Raw genomic sequence first — 24,767 nt, 5'->3', positions numbered from 1 at the left:
TCCCAGAAGAGTGGAGGCTGTTATAGCAGCAATGTTCCAACATCTAGTGGAAAGCCTTCCCAGAAGAGTGGAGGCTGTTATAGCAGCAATGTTCCAACATCTAGTGGAAAGCCTTCCCAGAAGAGTGGAGGCTGTTATAGCAGTAATGTTCCAACATCTAGTGGAAAGCCTTCCCAGAAGATTGGAGGCTGTTATAGCAGCAATGTTCCATCATCTAGTGGAAAGCCTTCCCAGAAGAGTGGAGGCTGTTATAGCAGCAATGTTCCAACATCTAGTGGAAAGCCTTCCCAGAAGAGTGGAGGCTGTTATAGCATCAACGGGGGGGACCAAACTCCATATTAAAGCCTTCCCAGAAGAGTGGAGGCTGTTATAGCATCAACGGGGGGGACCAAACTCCATATTAATGCCCATGATTTTAGAATGAGATGTTGGATGAGCAGGTCATGTGGTGTATGCCTGTCCGGTGTGAAGCTGAAATACAAACTGGTCTGAAATAAGTCCTGAGACAGGGACACAGGCACAATAAAACACACATCAATACCTTTAGCACAATCATATTTTAATGCCCTAGAAAACATATTTAATTTAAATCACTCAATAAAAAGGTTCATTTCAAAAAAGAAATCAAAACGGAGACGATAGAAAAACGAAAATATTTAACTTAGATTAAACAGAATATTCCCCCCCCCCCCCCCATAAGGAATTGCACTGATCAGAGGAGTGAATGTCAATCAGAGCGTGAGAAGGCCGAACAGTACAACAACTTGTGTCAGTGATAACAGCAATGCATTAGTATAGCATGAGCCTAACAATAACCCACGTGATAACAGTGGACACAGATATAAAGGCTATATATGTACAGCTCTTTCCTATGTCATTCTGAAGCCGTAACTAGTTTGACATCTAAAAGTCATTCATACATGCAAATCATTATATGGTTTACAAAGATAATTATAGGTATATTAAATGGGCATACATCGAACACGAAAACCCTTTTCAGAAACTCTTTCAATATACAGATCCAAATAACCGTCTCGGTCTCTTAAGTCGCTCAGCTTTTTACCCAAATGACAGTGTAATTTTCAGAGGCCAACTCTTGTAAAGAGGGTTGGCTACCCAACCCTGCAACAACATGACTTAGCAGAGAGCTAAGCAGCCAGTCAGTCCCATTATTAAGACAGTGTTCATAGATTTAAAGACTTCCTGTGTTCATAGATTTAAAGACTTCCTGTGTTCTAAATAGTCCACTACTTTGACCTCTACATTAGGCTAGGGGGACTAGGTATCGCCCTTTGACCTCTACATTAGGCTAGGGGGACTAGGTATCGCCCTTTGACCTCTACATTAGGCTAGGGGGACTAGGTATCGCCCTTTCCCTTTCAGGATGCAGGCGTGCGCTTGGAAGGTTGCTATAGGCAACGCCGCCATCACATTACACTCGATAGAATCACGTACGACACAGGACACGAGAGTCATAAAAGAGGGTTTTACGAATGTTTATACCGCTTTGTGTCACGTCATAAGGTGACTGATCGCTCAACCTCAGCGTCAGTAGTTTTTTTTACCGTGTGTGTCTTCTTCTAACTGAAACAGGAAGATGAACCTGTAAAAGCAGCAGGACAGTCGCGCCGTGGTGTCAACGACTGGCGGTGACTCAACGCGTAAAATCATCAGGAAACTAACAGAAAATGATGGTCGATGTTCTGGTCTGAGGCGAGAAGACGGGGCCCACCAAGGTTTTTGGGGTCAATTTCCATTCCAATTCTCTGCAACGTATTTTAAACTAGGAACATTTTGGAATTTGGTTTTCTGAATTGGAATGAACCCCAATCCTGATGAACACCCTATACTGTTATCTTAAGACATTTTGACCAATGAAGACAGCAAGTCAATGAAACGTACAAAACAGGTTCATCATAGTGTTAAACATACAACATAATCAAACTTCCATCTACTGTAGTTAGCTAGTATAATAACAATAGTACACATGAAATACCTCTCCCAAAAAGCTATTTTAAAGCAGAACAGCAATGGCAGTAGTAACGTCTGCCAAGACTACGGTTAAATGGTCGTTTCCCCCCCCATTTGTTTAAGTTTTCATTTTGGATATATAGGTTTTTATTTCGACAGCGACGATATTGTTTTATTTTTTCAACATTTATTTTTGAAATCGTCCTGATCTTTTGGGGTCTGTGTGTCCTATAGTAGTCAGTGTGTGTATGAGGGTCTGTGTGTCCTATAGTAGTCAGTGTGTATGAGGGTCTGTGTGTCCTATAGTAGTCAGTGTGTGTGGGTCTGTGTGTCCTATAGTAGTCAGTGTGTGTATGAGGGTCTGTGTGTCCTATAGTAGTCAGTGTGTATGAGGGTCTGTGTGTCCTATAGTAGTCAGTGTGTATGAGGGTCTGTGTGTCCTATAGTAGTCAGTGTGTGTGTGGGTCTGTGTGTCCTATAGTAGTCAGTGTGTGTATGAGGGTCTGTGTGTCCTATAGTAGTCAGTGTGTGTATGTGGGTCTGTGGGTCCTATAGTAGTCAGCGTGTGTATGAGGGTCTGTGTGTCCTATAGTAGTCAGTGTGTGTATGTGGGTCTGTGGGTCCTATAGTAGTCAGTGTGTGTATGTGGGTCTGTGTGTCCTATAGTAGTCAGTGTGTCCTATAGGGTCTGTGTGTCCTATAGTAGTCAGTGTGTCCTATAGTAGTCAGTGTGTGTATGAGGGTCTGTGTGTCCTATAGTAGTCAGTGTGTGTGTATGAGGGTCAGTGTGTCCTATAGTAGTCAGTGTGTCCTATAGTAGTCAGTGTGTGTATATGAGGGTCTGTGTGTCCTATAGTAGTCAGTGTGTGTATGTGGGTCTGTGTGTCCTATAGTAGTCAGTGTGTGTATGTGGGTCTGTGTGTCCTATAGTAGTCAGTGTGTCCTATAGTAGTCAGTGTGTGTATATGGGTCTGTGTGTCCTATAGTAGTCAGTGTGTGTATGTGGGTCTGTGTGTCCTATAGTAGTCAGTGTGTCCTATAGTAGTCAGTGTGTGTATGTGGGTCTGTGTGTCCTATAGTAGTCAGTGTGTGTATGTGGGTCTGTGTGTCCTATAGTAGTCAGTGTGTCCTATAGTAGTCAGTGTGTGTATGTGGGTCTGTGTGTCCTATAGTAGTCAGTGTGTGTATGAGGGTCAGTGTGTCCTATAGTAGTCAGTGTGTATGTGGGTCTGTGTGTCCTATAGTAGTCAGTGTGTATGAGGGTCTGTGTGTCCTATAGTAGTCAGTGTGTATGAGGGTCTGTGTGTCCTATAGTAGTCAGTGTGTGTGAGGGTCTGTGTGTCCTATAGTAGTCAGTGTGTCCTATAGTAGTCAGTGTGTATGAGGGTCTGTGTGTCCTATAGTAGTCAGTGTGTGTGAGGGTCTGTGTGTCCTATAGTAGTCAGTGTGTATGTGGGTCTGTGTGTCCTATAGTAGTCAGTGTGTATGTGGGTCTGTGTGTCCTATAGTAGTCAGTGTGTATGAGGGTCTGTGTGTCCTATAGTAGTCAGTGTGTGTGAGGGTCTGTGTGTCCTATAGTAGTCAGTGTGTGTGAGGGTCTGTGTGTCCTATAGTAGTCAGTGTGTGTGAGGGTCTGTGTGTCCTATAGTAGTCAGTGTGTATGTGGGTCTGTGTGTCCTATAGTAGTCAGTGTGTATGAGGGTCTGTGTGTCCTATAGTAGTCAGTGTGTGTGAGGGTCTGTGTGTCCTATAGTAGTCAGTGTGTATGAGGGTCTGTGTGTCCTATAGTAGTCAGTGTGTGTGTATGTGGGTCTGTGTGTCCTATAGTAGTCAGTGTGTGTGTGTGGGTCTGTGTGTCCTATAGTAGTCAGTGTGTCCTATAGTAGTCAGTGTGTGAGGGTCTGTGTGTCCTATAGTAGTCAGTGTGTGTGTGTGGGTCTGTGTGTCCTATAGTAGTCAGTGTGTGTGTGTGGGTCTGTGTGTCCTATAGTAGTCAGTGTGTCCTATAGTAGTCAGTGTGTGTGTGAGGGTCTGTGTGTCCTATAGTAGTCAGTGTGTGTGAGGTTCTGTGTGTCCTATAGTAGTCTGTGTGTCCTATAGTAGTCAGTGTGTGAGGGTCTGTGTGTCCTATAGTAGTCAGTGTGTGTGTGTGGGTCTGTGTGTCCTATAGTAGTCAGTGTGTGTGTGTGGGTCTGTGTGTCCTATAGTAGTCAGTGTGTCCTATAGTAGTCAGTGTGTGTGAGGTTCTGTGTGTCCTATAGTAGTCTGTGTGTGAGGGTCTGTGTGTCCTATAGTAGTCAGTGTGTATGAGGGTCTGTGTGTCCTATAGTAGTCAGTGTGTGTGTGAGGGTCTGTGTGTCCTATAGTAGTCAGTGTGTGAGGGTCTGTGTGTCCTATAGTAGTCAGTGTGTATGAGGGTCTGTGTGTCCTATAGTAGTCAGTGTGTGTGAGGGTCTGTGTGTCCTATAGTAGTCAGTGTGTCCTGTAGTAGTCAGTGTGTGTGTGAGGGTCTGTGTGTCCTATAGTAGTCAGTGTGTGTGTGAGGGTCTGTGTGTCCTATAGTAGTCAGCGTGTGTATGAGGGTCTGTGTGTCCTATAGTAGTCAGCGTGTGTGTACACAGTGCAGCTACTGACACGTGTTGCCATGGTTACTCAGAGTAGTACTACAAAGTCTCCTCATATCCAGCAATAAGAGCCCCTTTCATAATCTGCATGAGGTGCCTGTGTGTGTGTGGATCTATTTGTGTAGAACGTGAGCTGCTGCTGGGGGGGGGGGGTTACTAAAGTTGGGGGCAGCTGCTGGCTGGTGACCAGGGGTAGCATGAGGAACATATCTGTACATGTCTGTGATATAGATAGTTATACTTGGCTTTAGTGCCGCGAACTCTCTCACCCTTTCAGCAGTCACTGAGCTAACACCAGCGGATTGGTGTAAAGCAAGGAATCTACCGCATTACTTAAAGACGAGGAAGCATTTTTTTTTTTAAGTACTCAAAAATCTCTCTACCCCGACCCCGTCCCAGTTCATATCGTGTTCTCTTCTTCTGGGACCGTACGCGTCAAGCAGTTCAGAGTAGGAGCATCAATAAGGCCTTTTATATAATAAATGAATAAGATTAGATAGAGTAGGAGTGCTGATCTAGGATCAGGTCCATCCTGTTCAAGATGTTTAATACATAAAGCCTCAGGTCTCTTGCGTTGTAACCTATAGTGTTGTTACCTCTACTTTAATCTTCCTCCTCTCCTCCTCCTCCTCTCCTTCTCCCACTCTTCTTCTCCACCACCTCTCCTCCACTCTCCCTCCCTCTCCTTCACCTCTCCTCTACGGTGTTTGCAGCAGAGGCTCCTCAGTCTCCAGTTGGGCCAGCTGTCTCCTGAGGTTGTTGACTTTATTCTGCAGCTCTTTGTTGTAATGTATGATATGAACCATCTCGTCGTAGGCCTCATCCAGACACCTGGAACTGCGCTTCCAACGCAGGAACACACCTTGGGGGGGGGGGGAGAAAGAGAGAGAGAAAATGAGTGAGAGAGAGACAGAGAGAGAGAGAGAGAGAGAGAGAGAGAGAGAGAGAGAGAGAGAGAGAGAGAGAGAGAGAGAGAGACAGAGAGAGAGAGAGAGAGAGAGAGAGAGAGAGAGAGAGAGAGAAAATGAGTGAGAGAGAGAGACAGAGAGAAAGAGAGAGAGAAAATGAGTGAGAGAGAGAGCCAGAGAGAGAGAGAGAGAGAGAGAGAGAGAGAGAGAGTGAGAGAGAGAGAGAGAGAGAGAGAGAGAGAAAATGAGTGAGAGAGAGAGACAGAGAGAAAGAGAGAGAGAAAATGAGTGAGAGAGAGAGCCAGAGAGAGAGACAGAGAGAAAGAGAGAGAGAGAAAATGAGTGAGAGAGAGAGCCAGAGAGAGGGAGAGAGAGAGAGAGAGAGAGAGAGAGAGAGAGAGAGAGAGAGAGAGAGAGAGAGAGAGAGAGAGAGAAAATGAGTGAGAGAGAGAGCCAGAGAGAGGGAGAGAGAGAAAATGAGTGAGAGAGAGCCAGAGAGAGAGAGAGAGAAAGAGAGAAAATGAGTGAGAGAGAGAGAGAGAGAGAGAGAGAGAGAGAGAGAGAGAGAGAGAGAGAGAGAGAAAATGAGTGAGAGAGAGCCAGAGAGAGAGAGAGAGAAAGAGAGAAAATGAGTGAGAGAGAGAGAGAGACAGAGACAGTTGAACAGTAATAATCAGAGAGGCCAGAGAGAGACAGTCAGTGGGCGCATCCCCAAATGGAACCCTATTCCCTATATAGTGCCCTACTTTACACTACAGCCCTATTCCCTATATAGTGCCCTACTTTACACTACAGCCCTATTCCCTATATAGTGCACTACTTTACACTACAGCCCTATTCCCTATATAGTGCACTACAGCCCTATTCCCTATATAGTGCCCTACTTTACACTACAGCCCTATTCCCTATATAGTGCACTACTTTACACTACAGCCCTATTCCCTATATAGTGCCCTACTTTACACTACAGCTGTATTCCCTATATAGTGCACTACTTTTGACCAGGTCCCATAGGAGGGCTTGGTGGACTGAAAAAGTCTCCGTAGCAGCATAACATCTTGGCCTATAGGGCTATGCTTATGGCCTGCAGGGGATTCTTTAAGCACCAGTTCAGCATGTATATTTGAGCCATAAAGTTTTTAAATACAGGTTGAAACCAAGTCAATCCTCAGGCCTCGTGCCCCAGGCCTCTATGTTCAGCTGATGCAAGACCAAGCAAAACTTAGTCAGGACTATTATTTTGCCATTGATTAAGCAAGTAAGTAATTGAGAAACATTCTCAATGACCAGATCAAGAAGGAGAAATGAAGGAAAACGGACAACGATTAGAAAGGCTATGGGCTCTGAACATTTTAAACAGCTGCTGTCTTCCTGTACATATCTACCTCAAATACCTTATCTATCCTGATGCCTTGTCGCTTTACCCTGCCTTCATGTACATATCTACCTCAAATACCTTATCTATCCTGATGCCTTGTCGCTTTACCCTGCCTTCATGTACATATCTACCTCAAATACCTTATCTATCCTGATGCCTTGTCGCTTTACCCTGCCTTCATGTACATATCTACCTCAAATACCTTATCTATCCTGATGCCTTGTCGCTTTACCCTGCCTTCATGTACATATCTACCTCAAATACCTTATCTATCCTGATGCCTTGTCGCTTTACCCTGCCTTCATGTACATATCTACCTCAAATACCTTATCTATCCTGATGCCTTGTCGCTTTACCCTGCCTTAAATTTCTATTAAAAAAGCTGTTATTTTTGAGAGTGAAAACCAGAAGGAAAAAAATGGGAAAACCATAAACCTAGAAAAACAAAATAAAGAAAATGGAATTTGGGGAAAAACAAAACCTCTGGTACTTGATCTGGTACTTCCTGTATATAGCTCCACATTGATCTGGTACTGGTACTCCCTGTATATAGCTCCACATTGATCTGGTACTCCCTGTATATAGCTCCACATTGATCTGGTACTGGTACTCCCTGTATATAGCTCCACATTGATCTGGTACTTCCTGTATATAGCTCCACATTGATCTGGTACTGGTACTCCCTGTATATAGCTCCGCATTGATCTGGTACTGGTACTTCCTGTATATAGCTCCACATTGATCTGGTACTTCCTGTATATAGCTCCACATTGATCTGGTACTGGTACTTCCTGTATATAGCTCCACATTGATCTGGTACTGGTACTTCCTGTATATAGCTCCGCATTGATCTGGTACTGGTACTTCCTGTATATAGCTCCACATTGATCTGGTACTGGTACTCCCTGTATATAGCTCCACATTGATCTGGTACTCCCTGTACATAGCTCCACATTGATCTGGTACTTCCTGTATATAGCTCCACATTGATCTGGTACTGGTACTTCCTGTATATAGCTCCACATTGATCTGGTACTCCCTGTATATAGCTCCACATTGATCTGGTACTGGTACTTACTGTAAATAGCTCCACATTGATCTTGTACTCCCTGTATATAGCTCCACATTGATCTGGTACTGGTACTTCCTGTATATAGCTCCATATTGATCTGGTACTGGTACTCCCTGTATATAGCTCCACATTGATCTGGTACTTCCTGTATATAGCTCCACATTGATCTGGTACTGGTACTTCCTGTATATAGCTCCACATTGATCTGGTACTGGTACTTCCTGTATATAGCTCCACATTGATCTGGTACTGGTACTTCCTGTATATAGCTCCACATTGATCTGGCACTGGTACTGCCTGTATATAGCTCCACATTGATCTGGTACTCCCTATATATAGCTCCACATTGATCTGGTACTGGTACTCCCTGTATATAGCTCCACATTGATCTGGTACTTCCTGTATATAGCTCCACATTGATCTGGTACTGGTACTTCCTGTATATAGCTCCACATTGATCTGGTACTCCCTGTATATAGCTCCACATTGATCTGGTACTGGTACTTCCTGTAAATAGCTCCACATTGATCTTGTACTCCCTGTATATAGCTCCACATTGATCTGGTACTGGTACTTCCTGTATATAGCTTCATATTGATCTGGTACTGGTACTCTCTGTATATAGCTCCACATTGATCTGGTACTTCCTGTATATAGCTCCACATTGATCTGGTACTGGTACTTCCTGTATATAGCTCCACATTGATCTGGTACTTCCTGTATATAGTTCCACATTGATTTGGTACTTCCTGTATATAGCTCCACATTGATCTGGTACTCCCTGTATATAGCTCCACATTGATCTGGTACTCCCTGTATATAGCTCCACATTGATCTGGTACTTCCTGTATATAGCTCCACATTGATCTGGTACTTCCTGTATATAGCTCCATATTGATCTGGTACTTCCTGTATATAGCTCCACATTGATCTGGTACTTCCTGTATATAGCTCCACATTGATCTGGTACTGGTACTCCCTGTATATAGCTCCACATTGATCTGGTACTCCCTGTATATAGCTCCATATTGATCTGGTACTTCCTGTATATAGCTCCACATTGATCTGGTACTGGTACTCCCTGTATATAGCTCCACATTGATCTGGTACTCCCTGTATATAGCTCCACATTGATCTGGTACTCCCTGTATATAGCTCCACATTGATCTGGTACTTCCTGTATATAGCTCCACATTGATCTGGTACTTCCTGTATATAGCTCCACATTGATCTGGTTTTCCCTGTATATAGCTCCACATTGATCTGGTACTTCCTGTATATAGCTCCACATTGATCTGGTACTGGTACTTCCTGTATATAGCTCCACATTGATCTGGTACTTCCTGTATATAGCTCCACATTGATCTGGTACTGGTACTTCCTGTATATAGCTCCACATTGATCTGGTACTGGTACTTCCTGTATATAGCTCCACATGTTTTACTCTGCATCGTTGGGAAAGGCTCGTGGAAAGCATTTCACTGTATTCGGCGATTGTGACATTTTATTCTCTCTGAACTGCCAGAGTGAATTTATGAACACACCCACTTAGTCATGCATAGGAGTCAATGGGAGTGAAGGTGGTGTAAACTGGGAAAAAGTTATGATTCAACCTTTAGGGTTAGGAGTTCAGGGAACTTTAAGTGTCATCTGACCACCGTCTTGTATGAATCTAAAACGGCATCAGAATAACTCGGGACGGACGCCTGGTGGCCACCAGATTGCGTCAAACTCCAGAGGAAGTCATTGATTGAGCAGTCCAGGACCAATACATTGGGGATTTCCACACTAGTCTGCGGTGCTTTCGCATATGCATCTGGTGGACATCGGGCGATTAGCGTCTGCTCACGGCTGGCTTGTCCATCGATGTCAATGACTAGTAATTAGCACGCGAGCCTCCCGTCCGGCCTTTGACCTTCTGTGGAGGCGTCACGGCTACTCAAGTGACAGTGAGCGAGGACACCCTAAAATCAGTAAGGACGTCCTATAATAAGCAAACCACGCAGGGCACTTTGGGAGGGGGCAGAGAGAGAGAGTCAGTCAACGTGTCACAGATAGCAAACCATTCCCAGCTATGGAGAGAATTCAGTGACGTCTGGTAACTCAAATAAAGCTATGTAAGACAGTCAGTCATATGATCATGTGAGCTTCGTAAGCCAGTCATGTGAGCTTCGTAAGCCAGTCATATGAGCTTCGTAAGCCTGTCCAGGGATTGACATTAAAGTCTGAAAGGCACTTGCCCATTAGGCAAGTTAGGTGTATTTTTGGGTTGCCTGGAAAACTTAAATGAGCCTAGCTATTTACATACGGAGGTGGCATATACTGCCTGTTACTCACCTACACAGTGGAGAGCTATGTACATACGGAGGTGGCATATACTGCCTGCATTCACCTACACAGTGGAGAGCTACAGTGGGGCAAAAAAGTATTTAGTCAGCCACCAATTGTGCAAGTTCTCCCACTTAAAAAGATGAGAGAGGCCTGTAATTTTCATCATAGGTACACTTCAACTATGACAGACAAAATGAGAAGAAAAAAAATCCAGAAAATCACATTGTAGGATTTTTAATGAATTTATTTGCAAATTATGGTGGAAAATAAGTATTTGGTCAATAACAAAAGTTTATCTCAATACTTTGTTATATACCCTTTGTTGGCAATGACAGAGGTCAAACGTTTTCTGTAAGTCTTAACAAGGTGGTTTTCACACACTGTTGCTGGTATTTTGGCCCATTCCTCCATGCAGATCTCCTCTAGAGCAGTGATGTTTTGGGGCTGTTGCTGGGCAACACGGACTTTCAACTCCCTCCAAAGATTTTCTATGGGGTTGAGATCTGGAGACTGGCTAGGCCACTCCAGGACCTTGAAATGCTTCTTACTTCTCACTCCTTCGTTGCCTGGGCGGTGTGTTTGGGATCATTGTCATGCTGAAAGACCCAGCCACATTTCATCTTCAATGCCCTTGCTGATGGAAGGAGGTTTTCACTCAAAATCTCACGATACATGGCCCCATTCATTCTTTCCTTTACACGGATCAGTCGTCCTGGTCCCTTTGCAGAAAAACAGCCCCAAAGCATGATGTTTCCACCCCCATGCTTCACAGTAGGTATGGTGTTCTTTGGATGCAACTCAGCATTCTTTGTCCTCCAAACACGACGAGTTGAGTTTTTACCAAAAAGTTATATTTTGGTTTCATCTGACCATATGACATTCTCCCAATCTTCTTCTGGATCATCCAAATGCTCTCTAGCAAACTTCAGATGGGCCTGGACATGTACTGGCTTAAGCAGGGGGACACGTCTGGCACTGCAGGATTTGAGTCCCTGGCGGCGTAGTGTGTTACTGATGGTAGGCTTTGTTACTTTGGTCCCAGCTCTCTGCAGGTCATTCACTAGGTCCCCCCGTGTGGTTCTGGGATTTTTGCTCACCGTTCTTGTGATCATTTTGACCCCACGGGGTGAGATCTTGCGTGGAGCCCCAGATCGAGGGAGATTATCAGTGGTCTTGTATGTCTTCCATTTCCTAATAATTGCTCCCACAGTTGATTTTTTCAAACCAAGCTGCTTACCTATTGCAGATTCAGTCTTCCCAGCCTGGTGCAGGTCTACAATTTTGTTTCTGGTGTCCTTTGACAGCTCTTTGGTCTTGGCCATAGTGGAGTTTGGAGTGTGACTGTTTGAGGTTGTGGACAGGTGTCTTTTATACTGATAACAAGTTCAAACAGGTGCCATTAATACAGGTAACGAGTGGAGGACAGAGGAGCCTCTTAAAGAAGAAGTTACAGGTCTGTGAGAGCCAGAAATCTTGCTTGTTTGTAGGTGACTAAATACTTATTTTCCACCATAATTTGCAAATAAATTCATTAAAAATCCTACAATGTGATTTTCTGGATTTTTTTTCTCATTTTGTCTGTCATAGTTGAAGTGTACCTATGATGAAAATTACAGGCCTCTCTCATCTTTTTAAGTGGGAGAACTTGCACAATTGGTGGCTGACTAAATACTTTTTTGCCCCACTGTATGTACATACAGAGGTGGCATATACTGCCTGCATTCACCTACACAGTGGAGAGCTATTTACATACGGAGGTGGCATATACTGCCTGTTACTCACCTACACAGTGGAGGAACTAGAAAGATTAGTACTGGAATTCTTTGTATTTTGGTTGATATCAGTACAAAAATGATCTTGCCTGACTGCCTGGTAGATTTCCATCTATCCAAACACAGTTAGACTGTCATTACCATTCCTAATGGCTAAACAAAGTGGTAGATATACCAGGCAGGTCACCTGTGATACAAGTCAGTATTCGACGTCCATCCATGTCTGAGGACGTACAAGTAGCCTATACAGAGTTCATACAGACATTGGCAAGTTAAATTCAAGGACTTTATCCGAGCACTTAGTAATACTTTAAGTACCTACATTCTATATTTATTGTAATAGTCTACAGGGAAGAAAAAAAACTCCGCACAAAATGTAGCGAAAAAAGTATTCATTACCACTTTAAGAATAATGCTTGCTTTTTTTATAGGCCTACACAATGGCATTATCATTCACATTACTGTTACATTCTAAACTGTCAGAATAATCTGGGCCTTGCCTGACTAGACAGCATGGTCCCCACACAAACACACTAATGAAGTCTGTGTCAGACTGACTAGCTACACGGAGAGACTTCATTAGTGTGTTTGTGTCTGACTGTCCACGCGGCGGCTAGTTAGTCAGTCTGTCTGTCCACGCGGGAGCTAGTCAGTCATCCAGTCTGTCCACGCGGGGGCTAGTCAGTCAGTCTGTCTGTCCACGCGGCGGCTAGTCAGTCAGTCAGCCTGTCCACGCGGCGGCTAGTCAGTCAGTCAGCCTGTCCACGCGGCGGCTAGTCAGTCAGTCAGCCTGTCCACGCGGGGGCTAGTCAGTCAGTCAGCCTGTCCACGCGGGGGCTAGTCAGTCAGTCTGTCTGTCCACGCGGCGGCTAGTCAGTCAGTCAGCCTGTCCACGCGACGGCTAGTCAGTCAGTCAGCCTGTCCACGCGACGGCTAGTCAGTCAGTCAGTCTGTCCACGCGGGAGCTAATCAGTCAGTCTGTCCACGCGACGGCTAGTCAGTCAGTCAGCCTGTCCACGAGACGGCTAGTCAGTCAGTCAGTCTGTCCACGCGGCGGCTAGTCAGTCAGTCAGCCTGTCCACGCGACGGCTAGTCAGTCAGTCAGCCTGTCCACGCGATGGCTAGTCAGTCAGTCAGCCTGTCCACGCGACGGCTAGTCAGTCAGTCAGTCAGCCTGTCCACGCGGGAGCTAGTTAGTCAGTCTGCCTGTCCACGCGACGGCTAGTCAGTCAGTCAGCCTGTCCATGCGACGGCTAGTCAGTCAGTCAGTCTGTCCACGCGGGAGCTAATCAGTCAGTCTGTCTGTCCACGCGGGGGCTAGTCAGTCAGTCAGTCAGTCTGTCCACGCGACGGCTAGTCAGTCAGTCAGCCTGTCCACGAGACGGCTAGTCAGTCAGTCAGCCTGTCCACGCGGCGGCCGGTCAGCCTGTCCACGCGGCGGCCGGTCAGCCTGTCCACGCGGCGGCCGGTCAGTCTGTCCACGCGGCGGCCGGTCAGCCTGTCCACGCGGCGGCCGGTCAGCCTGTCCACGCGGCGGCCGGTCAGCCTGTCCATAGCAGTAAAACTTCTAAATCGGCTAAGAACTTCAATGACTTTTCAAGGACCAAATAGCCTAGAGGATTTTCAAGGTAGGCTATCGCATGATGACCGAATTAAATTCAAATAAATAAAATACCTTGTTTGCATACCCATTCTTGCCTTTACTGGTAGATATAACTTGGATCATATTTCGTACCCCTACCGGTCTTTGCTCCATGCAACAACCATCTGTTTGAGAGCTATACGCTCTGCCCAACAGATTGTCTAAAGATTATGTTTTTTTATCAATTATATGGCGTAGATCAAAAATATAATAATGATGATTTTTTTTCTCTCACACAGACAATAATATTACTGACAGGGAATATCGACTGGCCTGGAGGGTTTCCAAAACCTCCCCTGTATGTCGAGCCCTGACACACACATTCCTGTGTCAATGTTGACACTTCAGTTGGTTTATTTATGGTTTGGTTCAGTGGTGTTAAAACACCAAGCAGCATACTGCCCCCTCCTGGTTCAGTGGTGTTAAAACACCAAGCAGCATACTGCCCCCTCCTGGTGAGTATATGTAGGAAGAGAGCGACTGAAAGAGGGAGGAGGATGAAGAGAGAACACACCGACACACAAGATAACATACGCACTATACACAGACATACAGTGGGGAGAACAAGTATTTGATACACTGCCGATTTTGCAGGTTTTCCTACTTACAAAGCATGTAGAGGTCTGTAATTTTTATCATAGGTACACTTCAACTATGAGAGACGGAATCTAAAACAAAAATCCAGAAAATCACATTGTATGATTTTTAAGTAATTAATTTGCATTTTATTGCATGACATAAGTATTTGATACATCAGAAAAGCAGATCTTAATATTTGGTACAGAAACCTTTGTTTGCAATTACAGAGATCATACGTTTCCTGTAGTTCTTGACTAGGTTTGCACACACTGCAGCAGGGATTTTGGCCCACTCCTCCCTACAGATCTTCTCCAGATCCTTCAGGTTTCGGGGCTGTCGCTGGGCAATACGGAGTTTCAGCTCCCTCCAAAGATTTTCTATTGGGTTCAGGTCTGGAGACTGGCTAGGCCACTCCAGGACCTTGAGATGCTTCTTACGGAGCCACTCCTTAGTTGCCATGGCTGTGTGCTTCGTGTCGTTGTCATGCTGGAAGACCCAGCCACGACCCATCTTCAATGCTCTTACTGAGGGAAGGAGGTTGTTGGCCAAGATCTCGCGATACATGGCCCCATCCATCCTCCCCTCAATACGGTGCAGTCGTCCTGTCCCCTTTGCAGAAAAGCATCCCCAAAGAATGATGTTTCCACCTCCATGCTTCACGGTTGGGATGGTGTTCTTGGGGTTGTACTCATCCTTCTATTCCTCCAAACACGGCGAGTGGAGTTTAGAGCAAAAAGCTCTATTTTTGTCTCATCAGACCACATGACCTTCTCCCATTCTTCCTCTGGATCATCCAGATGGTCATTGGCAAACTTCAGACGGGCCTGGACATGCGCTGGCTTGAGCAGGGGGACCTTGCGTGCGCTGCAGGATTTTAATCCATGACGGCGTAGTGTGTTACTAATGGTTTTCTTTGAGACTGTGGTCCCAGCTCTCTTCAGGTCATTGACCAGGTCCTGCCGTGTAGTTCTGGGCTGATCCCTCACATTCCTCATTGATGCCCCACGAGGTGAGATCTTGCATGGAGCCCCAGACCGAGGGTGATTGACCGTCATCTTGAACTTCTTCCATTTCCTAATAATTGTGCCAACAGTTGTTGCCTTCTCATCAAGCTGCTTGCCTATTGTCCTGTAGCCCATCCCAGCCTTGTACAGGTCTACAATTTTATCCCTGATGTCCTTACACAGCTCTCTGGTCTTGGCCATTGTGGAGAGGTTGGAGTCTGTTTGACTGAGTGTGTGGACAGGTGTCTTTTATACAGGTAACGAGTTCAAACAGGTGCAGTTAATACAGGTAATGAGTGGAGAACAGGAGGGCTTCTTAAAGAAAAACTAACAGGTCTGTGAGAGCCGGAATTCTTACTGGTTGGTAGGTGATCAAATACTTATGTCATGCAATAAAATGCAAATTAATTACTTAAAAATCATACAATGTGATTTTCTGGACTTTTGTTTTAGATTCCGTCTCTCACAGTTGAAGTGTACCTATGATAAAAATGACAGACCTCTACATGCTTTGTAAGTAGGAAAACCTGCAAAATCGGCAGTGTATCAAATACTTGTTCTCCCCACTGTATAAAATGGGGTGTTTCTCAAAATGCATTCCACCGCGCTACGAGCACGGAAATTGGAGAACGGGAGTGTCGGAGTAACGGGAGAACGGGAGTGTCGGAGTAACGGGAGAACGGGAGTGTCGGAGTAACGGGAGAACGGGAGTGTCGGAGTAACGGGAGAACGGGAGTGTCGGAGTAACGGGAGAACGGGAGTGTCGGAGTAACGGGAGAACGGGAGTGTCGGAGTAACGGGAGAACGGGAGTGTCGGAGTATGAGTCCAAATCAAAGTATACAAATCAATGTGTACTCCGTTTGTAAATATTTTGAAGCATTGATGCAAGCATCAACAGAAAGTACGCAAAGAAATAGGACGCAACGACGTTAAAAAGACGCACAATTTATTTAAATTAGCGGTGGACAAAAATGAGAGAAAGTCGGAGAGAGAGAAAATACACTATTCATATCTCATATGTTGCCCGACTAGAATATTTGATTTTTGATACGTTAATAAATACATGCTATGTTAATTTTATCATGTTTACCTGCCTACGTACCTTTAGATCACAAACCCGTAACAAGTCAATAGGCCTAACTGGCTAGCTACTACTGCTAGCTAGCCACGAAGAACTGACATCTATCTTGAATAACAGTTTTAGGTAATTTTAGCCTGTTAAACTATCTGGATAGCTACATTATTACGATTCACGTATCTAGCTGATAATTATGATGTAAAACGTTTACTTTGTGTACATCTTGTTTCGTCTATATTGTTGTTATTGTCATGACTGGAATAAGGGTCAGTGAAATGGGAGGTGCAGCGTGAGGTAATACAGTAGGGGGAGTGCTGCTCAGCGTGAGGTAATACAGTAGGGGGGAGTGCTGCCCAGCGTGAGGTAATACAGTAGGGGGAGTGCTGCTCAGCGTGAGGTAATACAGTAGGGGGGAGTGCTGCCCAGCGTGAGGTAATACAGTAGGGGGGAGTGCTGCTCAGCGTGAGGTAATACAGTAGGGGGGAGTGCTGCTCAGCGTGAGGTAATACAGTAGGGGGGAGTGCTGCTCAGCGTGAGGTAATACAGTAGGGGGAGTGCTGGGGTAATACAGTAGGGGGAGTGCTGCTCAGCGTGAGGTAATACAGTAGGGGGAGTGCTGCTCAGCGTGAGGTAATACAGTAGGGGGAGTGCTGCTCAGCGTGAGGTAATACAGTAGGGGGGAGTGCTGCTCAGCGTGAGGTAATACAGTAGGGGGAGTGCTGCCCAGCGTGAGGTAATACAGTAGGGGGAGTGCTGCTCAGCGTGAGGTAATACAGTAGGGGGAGTGGTGCTCAGCGTGAGGTAATACAGTAGGGGGGAGTGCTGCTCAGCGTGAGGTAATACAGTAGGGGGAGTGCTGGGGTAATACAGTAGGGGGAGTGCTGCTCAGCGTGAGGTAATACAGTAGGGGGGAGTGCTGCTCAGCGTGATGTAATACAGTAGGGGGAGTGCTGCTCAGCGTGAGGTAATACAGTAGGGGGAGTGCTGCTCAGCGTGAGGTAATACAGTAGGGGGAGTGCTGCTCAGCGTGAGGTAATACAGTAGGGGGAGTGCTGCTCAGCGTGAGGTAATACAGTAGGGGGAGTGGTGCTCAGCGTGAGGTAATACAGTAGGGGGAGTGCTGCTCAGCGTGAGGTAATACAGTAGAGGGAGTGCTGCTCAGCGTGAGGTAATACAGTAGGGGGAGTGCTGCTCAGCGTGAGGTAATACAGTAGGGGGAGTGCTGCTCAGCGTGAGGTAATACAGTAGGGGGAGTGCTGCTCAGCGTGAGGTAATACAGTAGAGGGAGTGCTGCTCAGCGTGAGGTAATACAGTAGGGGGAGTGCTGCTCAGCGTGAGGTAATACAGTAGGGGGAGTGCTGCTCAGCGTGAGGTAATACAGTAGGGGGAGTGCTGCTCAGCGTGAGGTAATACAGTAGGGAGAGTGCTGCTCAGCGTGAGGTAATACAGTAGGGGGAGTGCTGCTCAGCGTGAGGTAATACAGTAGGGGGAGTGCTGCTCAGCGTGAGGTAATACAGTAGGGGAAGTGCTGCTCAGCGTGAGGTAATACAGTAGGGGGGAGTGCTGCTCAGCGTGAGGTAATACAGTAGGGGGGGTGCTGCTCGGCGTGAGGTAATACAGTAGGGGGAGTGCTGCTCAGCGTGAGGTAATACAGTAGGGGGAGTGCTGCTCAGCGTGAGGTAATACAGTAGGGGGAGTGTTGCTCAGCGTGAGGTAATACAGTAGGGGGAGGGCTGCTCAGCGTGAGGTAATACAGCAGGGGGAGGGCTGCTCAGCGTGAGGTAATACAGTAGGGGGAGTGCTGCTCAGCGTGAGGTAATACAGTAGGGGGGAGTGCTGGGAGTGCTGCTCAGCGTGAGGTAATACAATAGGGGGAGTGCTGCTCAGCGTGAGGTAATACAGTAGGGGGAGGGCTGCTCAGCGTGAGGTAATACAGTAGAGGGAGTGCTGCTCAGTGTGAGGTAATACAGTAGGGGGAGTGTTGCTCAGTGTGAGGTAATACAGTAGGGGGAGCGCTGCTCAGCGTGAGGTAATACAGTAGGGGGAGTGCTGCTCAGCGTGAGGTAATACAGTAGGGGGAGTGCTGCTCAGCGTGAGGTAATACAGTAGAGGGAGTGCTGCTCAGGGTGAGGTAATACAGTAGGGGGAGTGCTGCTCAGGGTGAGGTAATACAGTAGAGGGAGTGCTGCTCAGCATGAAGTAATACAGTAGGGGGAGTGCTGCTCAGCGTGAGGTAATACAGTAGGGGGAGTGCTGCTCAGCGTGAGGTAATACAGTAGGGGGAGTGCTGCTCAGCGTGAGGTAATACAGTAGAGGGAGTGCTGCTCGGCGTGAGGTAATACAGTAGGGGGAGTGCTGCTCAGTGTGAGGTAATACAGTAGGGGGTAGTGCTGCTCAGCGTGAGGTAATACAGTAGAGGGAGTGCTGCTCAGCGTGAGGTAATACAGTAGGGGGGAGTGCTGCTCAGCGTGAGGTAATACAGTAGGGGGAGTGCTGCTCGGCGTGAGGTAATACAGTAGGGAGAGTGCTGCTCAGCGTGAGGTAATACAGTAGGGGGGAGTGCTGCTCAGCGTGAGGTAATACAGTAGGGGGAGTGCTGCTCGGCGTGAGGTAATACAGTAGGGGGAGTGCTGCTCAGCGTGAGGTAATACAGTAGGGGGAGTGCTGCTCGGCGTGAGGTAATACAGTAGGGGGAGTGCTGCTCAGCGTGAGGTAATACAGTAGGGGGAGTGATGAGGTAATACAGTAGGAGGAGTGCTGCTCAGAGTGAGGTAATACAGTAGGGGGAGTGCTGCTCAGCGTGAGGTAATACAGTATGGGGGAGTGATGAGGTAATACAGTAGGAGGAGTGCTGCTCAGAGTGAGGTAATACAGTAGGGGGGAGTTCTTCTCAAATGGAATGTTCTATGTATTCTCCACACTCTCGTCTTCACAAGAACGTATTCGAGAGAACGTTGTCGGAGAATGCACTCGGAGCATGAGACTGTGGAGCACGGTAGCATGCATATTGAGAAACACCCATGGATTTGTGTGTTGTAGATATGTGGTGGTAGAGTAGTGTCCTGAGGGAACGGTAGGTAGCCTAGTGGTCAGAGCATTGGGCCAGTAAACGAAAGGTTGCAAGATCGAATCCCCGAGCTGGCAAGGTAAAAATCTGTCATCCTACCCATGAACAAGGCAGTTAACCCACTGTTCCCCGGTAGGCCGTCATTGTAAATGAGAATTTGTTCTTAACTGACTTGCCTAGTTAAATAAAAGGTTTAATAATGTGAAATGTAATAATAAACCCCAGGAAGAGTAGCTGCTGCCTTGGCAGGAACTAAATGGGGATCCATAATAAACCCCAGGAAGAGTAGCTGCTGCCTTGGCAGGAACTAAATGGGGATCCATAATAAACCCCAGGAAGAGTAGCTGCTGACTTGGCAGGAACTAATGGGGATCCATAATAAACCCCAGGAAGAGTAGCTGCTGCCTTGGCAGGAACTAAATGGGGATCCATAATAAACCCCAGGAAGAGGAGCTGCTGCCTTGGCAGGAACTAATGGGGATCCATAATAAACCCCAGGGAGAGTAGCTGCTGTCTTGGCAGGAACTGATGGGGATCCATAATAAACCCCAGGAAGAGTAGCTGCTGCCTTGGCAGGAACTAATGGGGATCCATAATAAACCCCAGGAAGAGTAGCTGCTGCCTTGGCAGGAACTAATGGGGATCCATAATAAACCCCAGGAAGAGTAGCTGCTGTCTTGGCAGGAACTAATGGGGATCCATAATAAACCCCAGGGAGAGTAGCTGCTGTCTTGGCAGGAACTAATGGGGATCCATAATAAACCCCAGGAAGAGTAGCTGCTGCCTTAATAGGAACTAATGGGGATCCATAATAAACCCCAGGAAGAGTAACTGCTGCCTTGGCAGGAACTAATGGGGATCTATAATAAATACAAATACTAAGAGAGAGGAAGAGCAGAAGAGAGAGGAAGTTGAAGAGGTCATACTGAGAGGTGAACGAGAAACTAAGAAAAGGGAGGGAAGAATAAACAGACACTTTTTGTTTTGAAAGCCCTTCTGGTCACAATGTTGCACAACAAGAGATATTTTGAGAAATTGTAACACAAAAATGTGGTTTGGAATTTTAGATGTTGCTAGTCGTGCGTCAGAATGAGTGTCGAGCTCCCCCTAAACCCATTCTACTCGTGAAACACCCAAAACAGACCGCCGACCTGGGAGTAGGCAGAAGATTTGGGGTCAGGGGTCAGGAGCCAGGTTCTTACCTTCCCATAGTAGCAGGCTCTGAGGGGCTACGGAGGGCCATATAACCAGACAGTTGGCCTCGTAGAGCGGGTTAGACAGCCTCTCCACCTCCTGGGGCCGGTTCACCCACGACCACAGAGAGACTGTCTTCTGAGACAGGTTCAACTTAGACCTGGGGAGGGGAGAGATTCAAAAGAAAATTATCTCAACAGAGAAAAATGCCCTCCTGTGTGCTACCTATATCCCATCACTAGAATCCCCATACTTTAATGAAAACAGCTTCCCCATCCTGGAGGGAAACATTTATAATTTCCATGGGTCAAAGACATATACTAGCCTGTGGCGACCTAAATGCCGGAACTGGACAAGAACCTGACACCCTCAGCACACAGGGGGACAAACACCTACCTGGAGGTGACAGCATCCCCCCCATATGCCCCCCTAGGCACAACTATGACAACATAACCAACAAAAACAGGTCACAACTCCTGCAGCTGTCGCATGCTCAGCATGTTCATAGTCAATGGTAGGCTTCAAGGGGACTCCTATGGTAGGTACACCTATAGCTCATCTCTTGGCAGTAGCACTGTAGACTACTTTATCACTGACCTCAACCCAGAGTCTCTCAGAGCGTTCACAGTCAGCCCACTGACACCCCTATCAGATCACAGCAAACTCACAGTCTACTTGAACAGAGATCTACTCAATCATGAGGCATCAATGCCAAAGGAACTGAAAAATATTAAGAAACACTATAGATGGAAGGAAAGTAGTGTGGAATCTTCCTGGACAAAATGTTTCACTGTAACAGCGAAGGTGTAAACTTGACAATAGAAAATCTAAACCTAAATGATATTTGAACGCTCAGCTTCCCTCCATCAAATCTAAAAATTTCAAGCAGACAAAGAAAATGAACAACAATGACAAATTGTTTGATGAAGAACGCAAGAACCTAAGAAAGAAATGGAGAAACTCACTATGGTGAATCACTAAAACAATACAGAAATACACTACGGAGAAAGAAGGGGCAGCACACCAGAAAACAGATAACAGAATTGAAGAATCCACAGACTAACAATTTGGAAAATTGGAAAACTCTAAACAAACAACTTGAAGAGTTATCTAATGGAGATGTACGGGTATTATTGGCTCTATAACAAAGAACAGCAAAAACATAAACATGATCAAATACAAAATCTTAGAGTCAACTATTAAAGACTACCAGAACGCACTGGATTCTCCAACTACATTGAATAAACTGCAGGACAAAATACAAACCCTCCAACCCAAAAAGGACTGTGGTGTTGATGGTATGCAAAATTATAAAATATATAAAATACAAATTCCAATTGGCTATACTTAAACTCTGACATCATCCTTATGTCTGGTATTTTCCTGAATATTTGGAACCAAGGACTGATCACTCCAATCCACAAAAGACAAAACAAATTTGACCCCAATAATGACTGTGGGATATGCGTCAACAGCAACCTTGGGAAAATCCTCTGCACTATCATTAACTGCAGACTCGTACATTTCCTCAGTGAAATGTACTGAGCAAATGTCAAATTGGCGTCATACCAAATTACCGTTAGACAGACCACATATTCACCCTGCACACTCTAATTGACAAACAAACCAAAAGGCCAAGTCTTCTCATGTCTTGTTGATTTCAAAAAAACCTTTGACTTTGGCATGAGGGTCTGTTATACAAATTGATGGAAAGTGGTGTTGGGGGAAAAACATACAACATTATAAAATCCATGTACACAAACATACATTTCTTTCCACAGGGTCGTGGGGTAAGACAGGGATGCAGCTTAAGCCTCACCCTCTTCAACATATATATATATCAACGAATTGGCGAGGGCACTAGAACAGTCTGCAGCACCCGGCCTTCACCCTACTAATGTTTTCTGATGATCTGGTGCTTCTGTTCCAAACCAAGGACAGCCTAAAGCAGCACCTAGATCTTCTGCACAGATTCTGTCAGACCTGGGCCCTGACAGTAAATATCAATAAGACCAAAATAATGGTGTTCCAAAAAAGGTCCAGTCACCGGGACCACAAATACAAATTCCATCTAGACACCGTTGCCCTGGAGCACACAAAAAACTATACCATCCTCGCCCTAAACATCAACACCACAGGTAACTTCCACGAAGCTGTGAACTATCTGAGAGACAAGGCAAGAAGGGCCTTCTATGCCATCAAAAGGAACATAAAATTTGACATAAAAATTAGGATCTGGCTTAAAATACAAAAATACTTGAATCAGTTGTAGAACCCATTGCCCTTTATGGTTGTGAGGTCTGGGGTCCGCTCACCAACCAATAATTCACAAAATGGGACAAACACCAAATTGAAACTCTGCACAAATATACTCTGTGTACAATGCAAAACAACAAATAATACATCCGGATACCTGCTAATTATCAAAATACAGAAAGGAGACGTTAAATTCTACAAAGCAACATAACAAAGCCAACACCTACAGAGAGATGAACCTGGAGAAGAGTCCCCTAAGCAAGCTGGTCCTGGGGCTCTGTTCACAAACACAAACAGACCCCACAGAGCCCCAGGACAGCAACACAATTCAAGCAAACCAAATCATGAGAAAACAAAAATATAATTACAGAGCAAACTAGAATGCTATTTGGCCGTAAACCGAGAGTACACTGTGACTGACCCAAACTTAAGGAAAGCTTCGACTATGTAAGCAGACTCAGTGAGCATAGCCTTGCTATTGAGAAAGGCCGCCGTAGGCAGACCTGGCTCTCAAGAGAAGAAAGGCTATGTGCACACTGCCCACAAAATGAGGTGGAAACTGAGCTGAAACCCATATTTATGTTTATTTAAACTTCCCTTTTGTACTTTTAACTATTTGCACATCATTACAACACTGTATACAGACATATGACATTTTGCGAGTGTAATGTTTACTGTACATTTTGTTGTGTTCATTTTACTATTGTTTATCTATTTCACTTGCTTTGGCAATGTTAACACATGTTTCCCATGCCAATAAAGCTGTGCTTGATCAGCCGAACCACTTCCTCCCGCTCACGCCGAGGCTAGACCCCAGCACCTCTGCAAAACACATGTAACCACCCACTTAGCCAACTAGGTTACCAAAAACCTAGGTATTTCAATAGTACGGGTGGAGACTTTTCAAGCTGGGAAGTGAGGTCACGAATCTGACTCTGTTACATTAGCAAACCCAGACTTCAGCTAATGCTCATTTCCAGATTTCTCACATGCGTGAAAATCTGTATTTATTATGGAGCTACTCTTCCTGGGGTTTATTATGGATCCCCATTAATTCCTGCCAAGCCAGCAGATACTCTTCCTGGGGTTTATTATGGATCCCCATTAGTTCCTGCCAAGGCAGCATCTACTCTTCCTGGGGTTTATTATGGATCCCCATTAGTTCCTGCCAAGGCAGCAGCTACTCTTCCTGGGGTTTATTATGGATCCCCATTAATTCCTGCCAAGGCAGCAGCTACTCTTCCTGGGTTTATTATGGATCCCCATTAATTCCTGCCAAGGCAGCATCTACTCTTCCTGGGGTTTATTATGGATCCCCATTAGTTCCTGCCAAGGCAGCAGCTACTCTTCCTGGGGTTTATTATGGATCCCCATTAATTCCTGCCAAGGCAGCAGCTACTCTTCCTGGGGTTTATTATGGATCCCCATTAATTCCTGCCAAGGCAGCAGCTACTCTTCCTGGGGTTTATTATGGATCCCCATTAGTTCCTGCCAAGGCAGCAGCTACTCTTCCTGGGGTTTATTATGGATCCCCATTAATTCCTGCCAAGGCAGCAGCTACTCTTCCTGGGGTTTATTATGGATCCCCATTAATTCCTGCCAAGGCAGCAGCTACTCTTCCTGGGGTTTATTATGGATCCCCATTAGTTCCTGCCAAGGCAGCAGCTACTCTTCCTGGGGTTTATTATGGATCCCCATTAATTCCTGCCAAGGCAGCAGCTACTCTTCCTGGGGTTTATTATGGATCCCCATTAGTTCCTGCCAAGGCAGCAGCTACTCTTCCTGGGGTTTGTTATGGATCCTCTTGTATTCCTGCCAAGGCAGCAGCTACTCTTCCTGGGGTTTATTATGGATCCCCATTAGTTCCTGCCAAGGCAGCAGCTACTCTTC

At 45.8% G+C, this 24,767-nt stretch overlaps 1 protein-coding gene across 2 annotated transcripts in view; it reads right to left on the bottom strand.

Annotated features, from left to right (window-relative positions):
• Positions 1-538: 538 nt before the first annotated feature.
• mtmr9 (myotubularin related protein 9) overlaps positions 539-24,767 on the bottom strand; it is a 54,041-nt gene continuing 29,812 nt past the window's right edge. For both annotated transcript variants that reach the window (XM_071369332.1, XM_071369333.1), the window contains exons 10-11: positions 20,630-20,781; positions 539-5,457 (exon numbers count right to left, since the gene is read on the bottom strand). In XM_071369332.1, the coding sequence (XP_071225433.1) occupies positions 5,294-5,457; positions 20,630-20,781 (316 nt within the window). In that variant the 3' untranslated portion in view covers positions 539-5,293. The remainder of the gene's footprint in view (positions 5,458-20,629; positions 20,782-24,767) is intronic.

The sequence above is a fragment of the Salvelinus alpinus genome, chromosome 27, assembly GCF_045679555.1.
Source record: "Salvelinus alpinus chromosome 27, SLU_Salpinus.1, whole genome shotgun sequence".
NCBI classification, from domain to species: Eukaryota; Metazoa; Chordata; class Actinopteri; order Salmoniformes; family Salmonidae; genus Salvelinus; species Salvelinus alpinus.
This window is presented reverse-complemented; position numbering and strand designations above follow the sequence as displayed.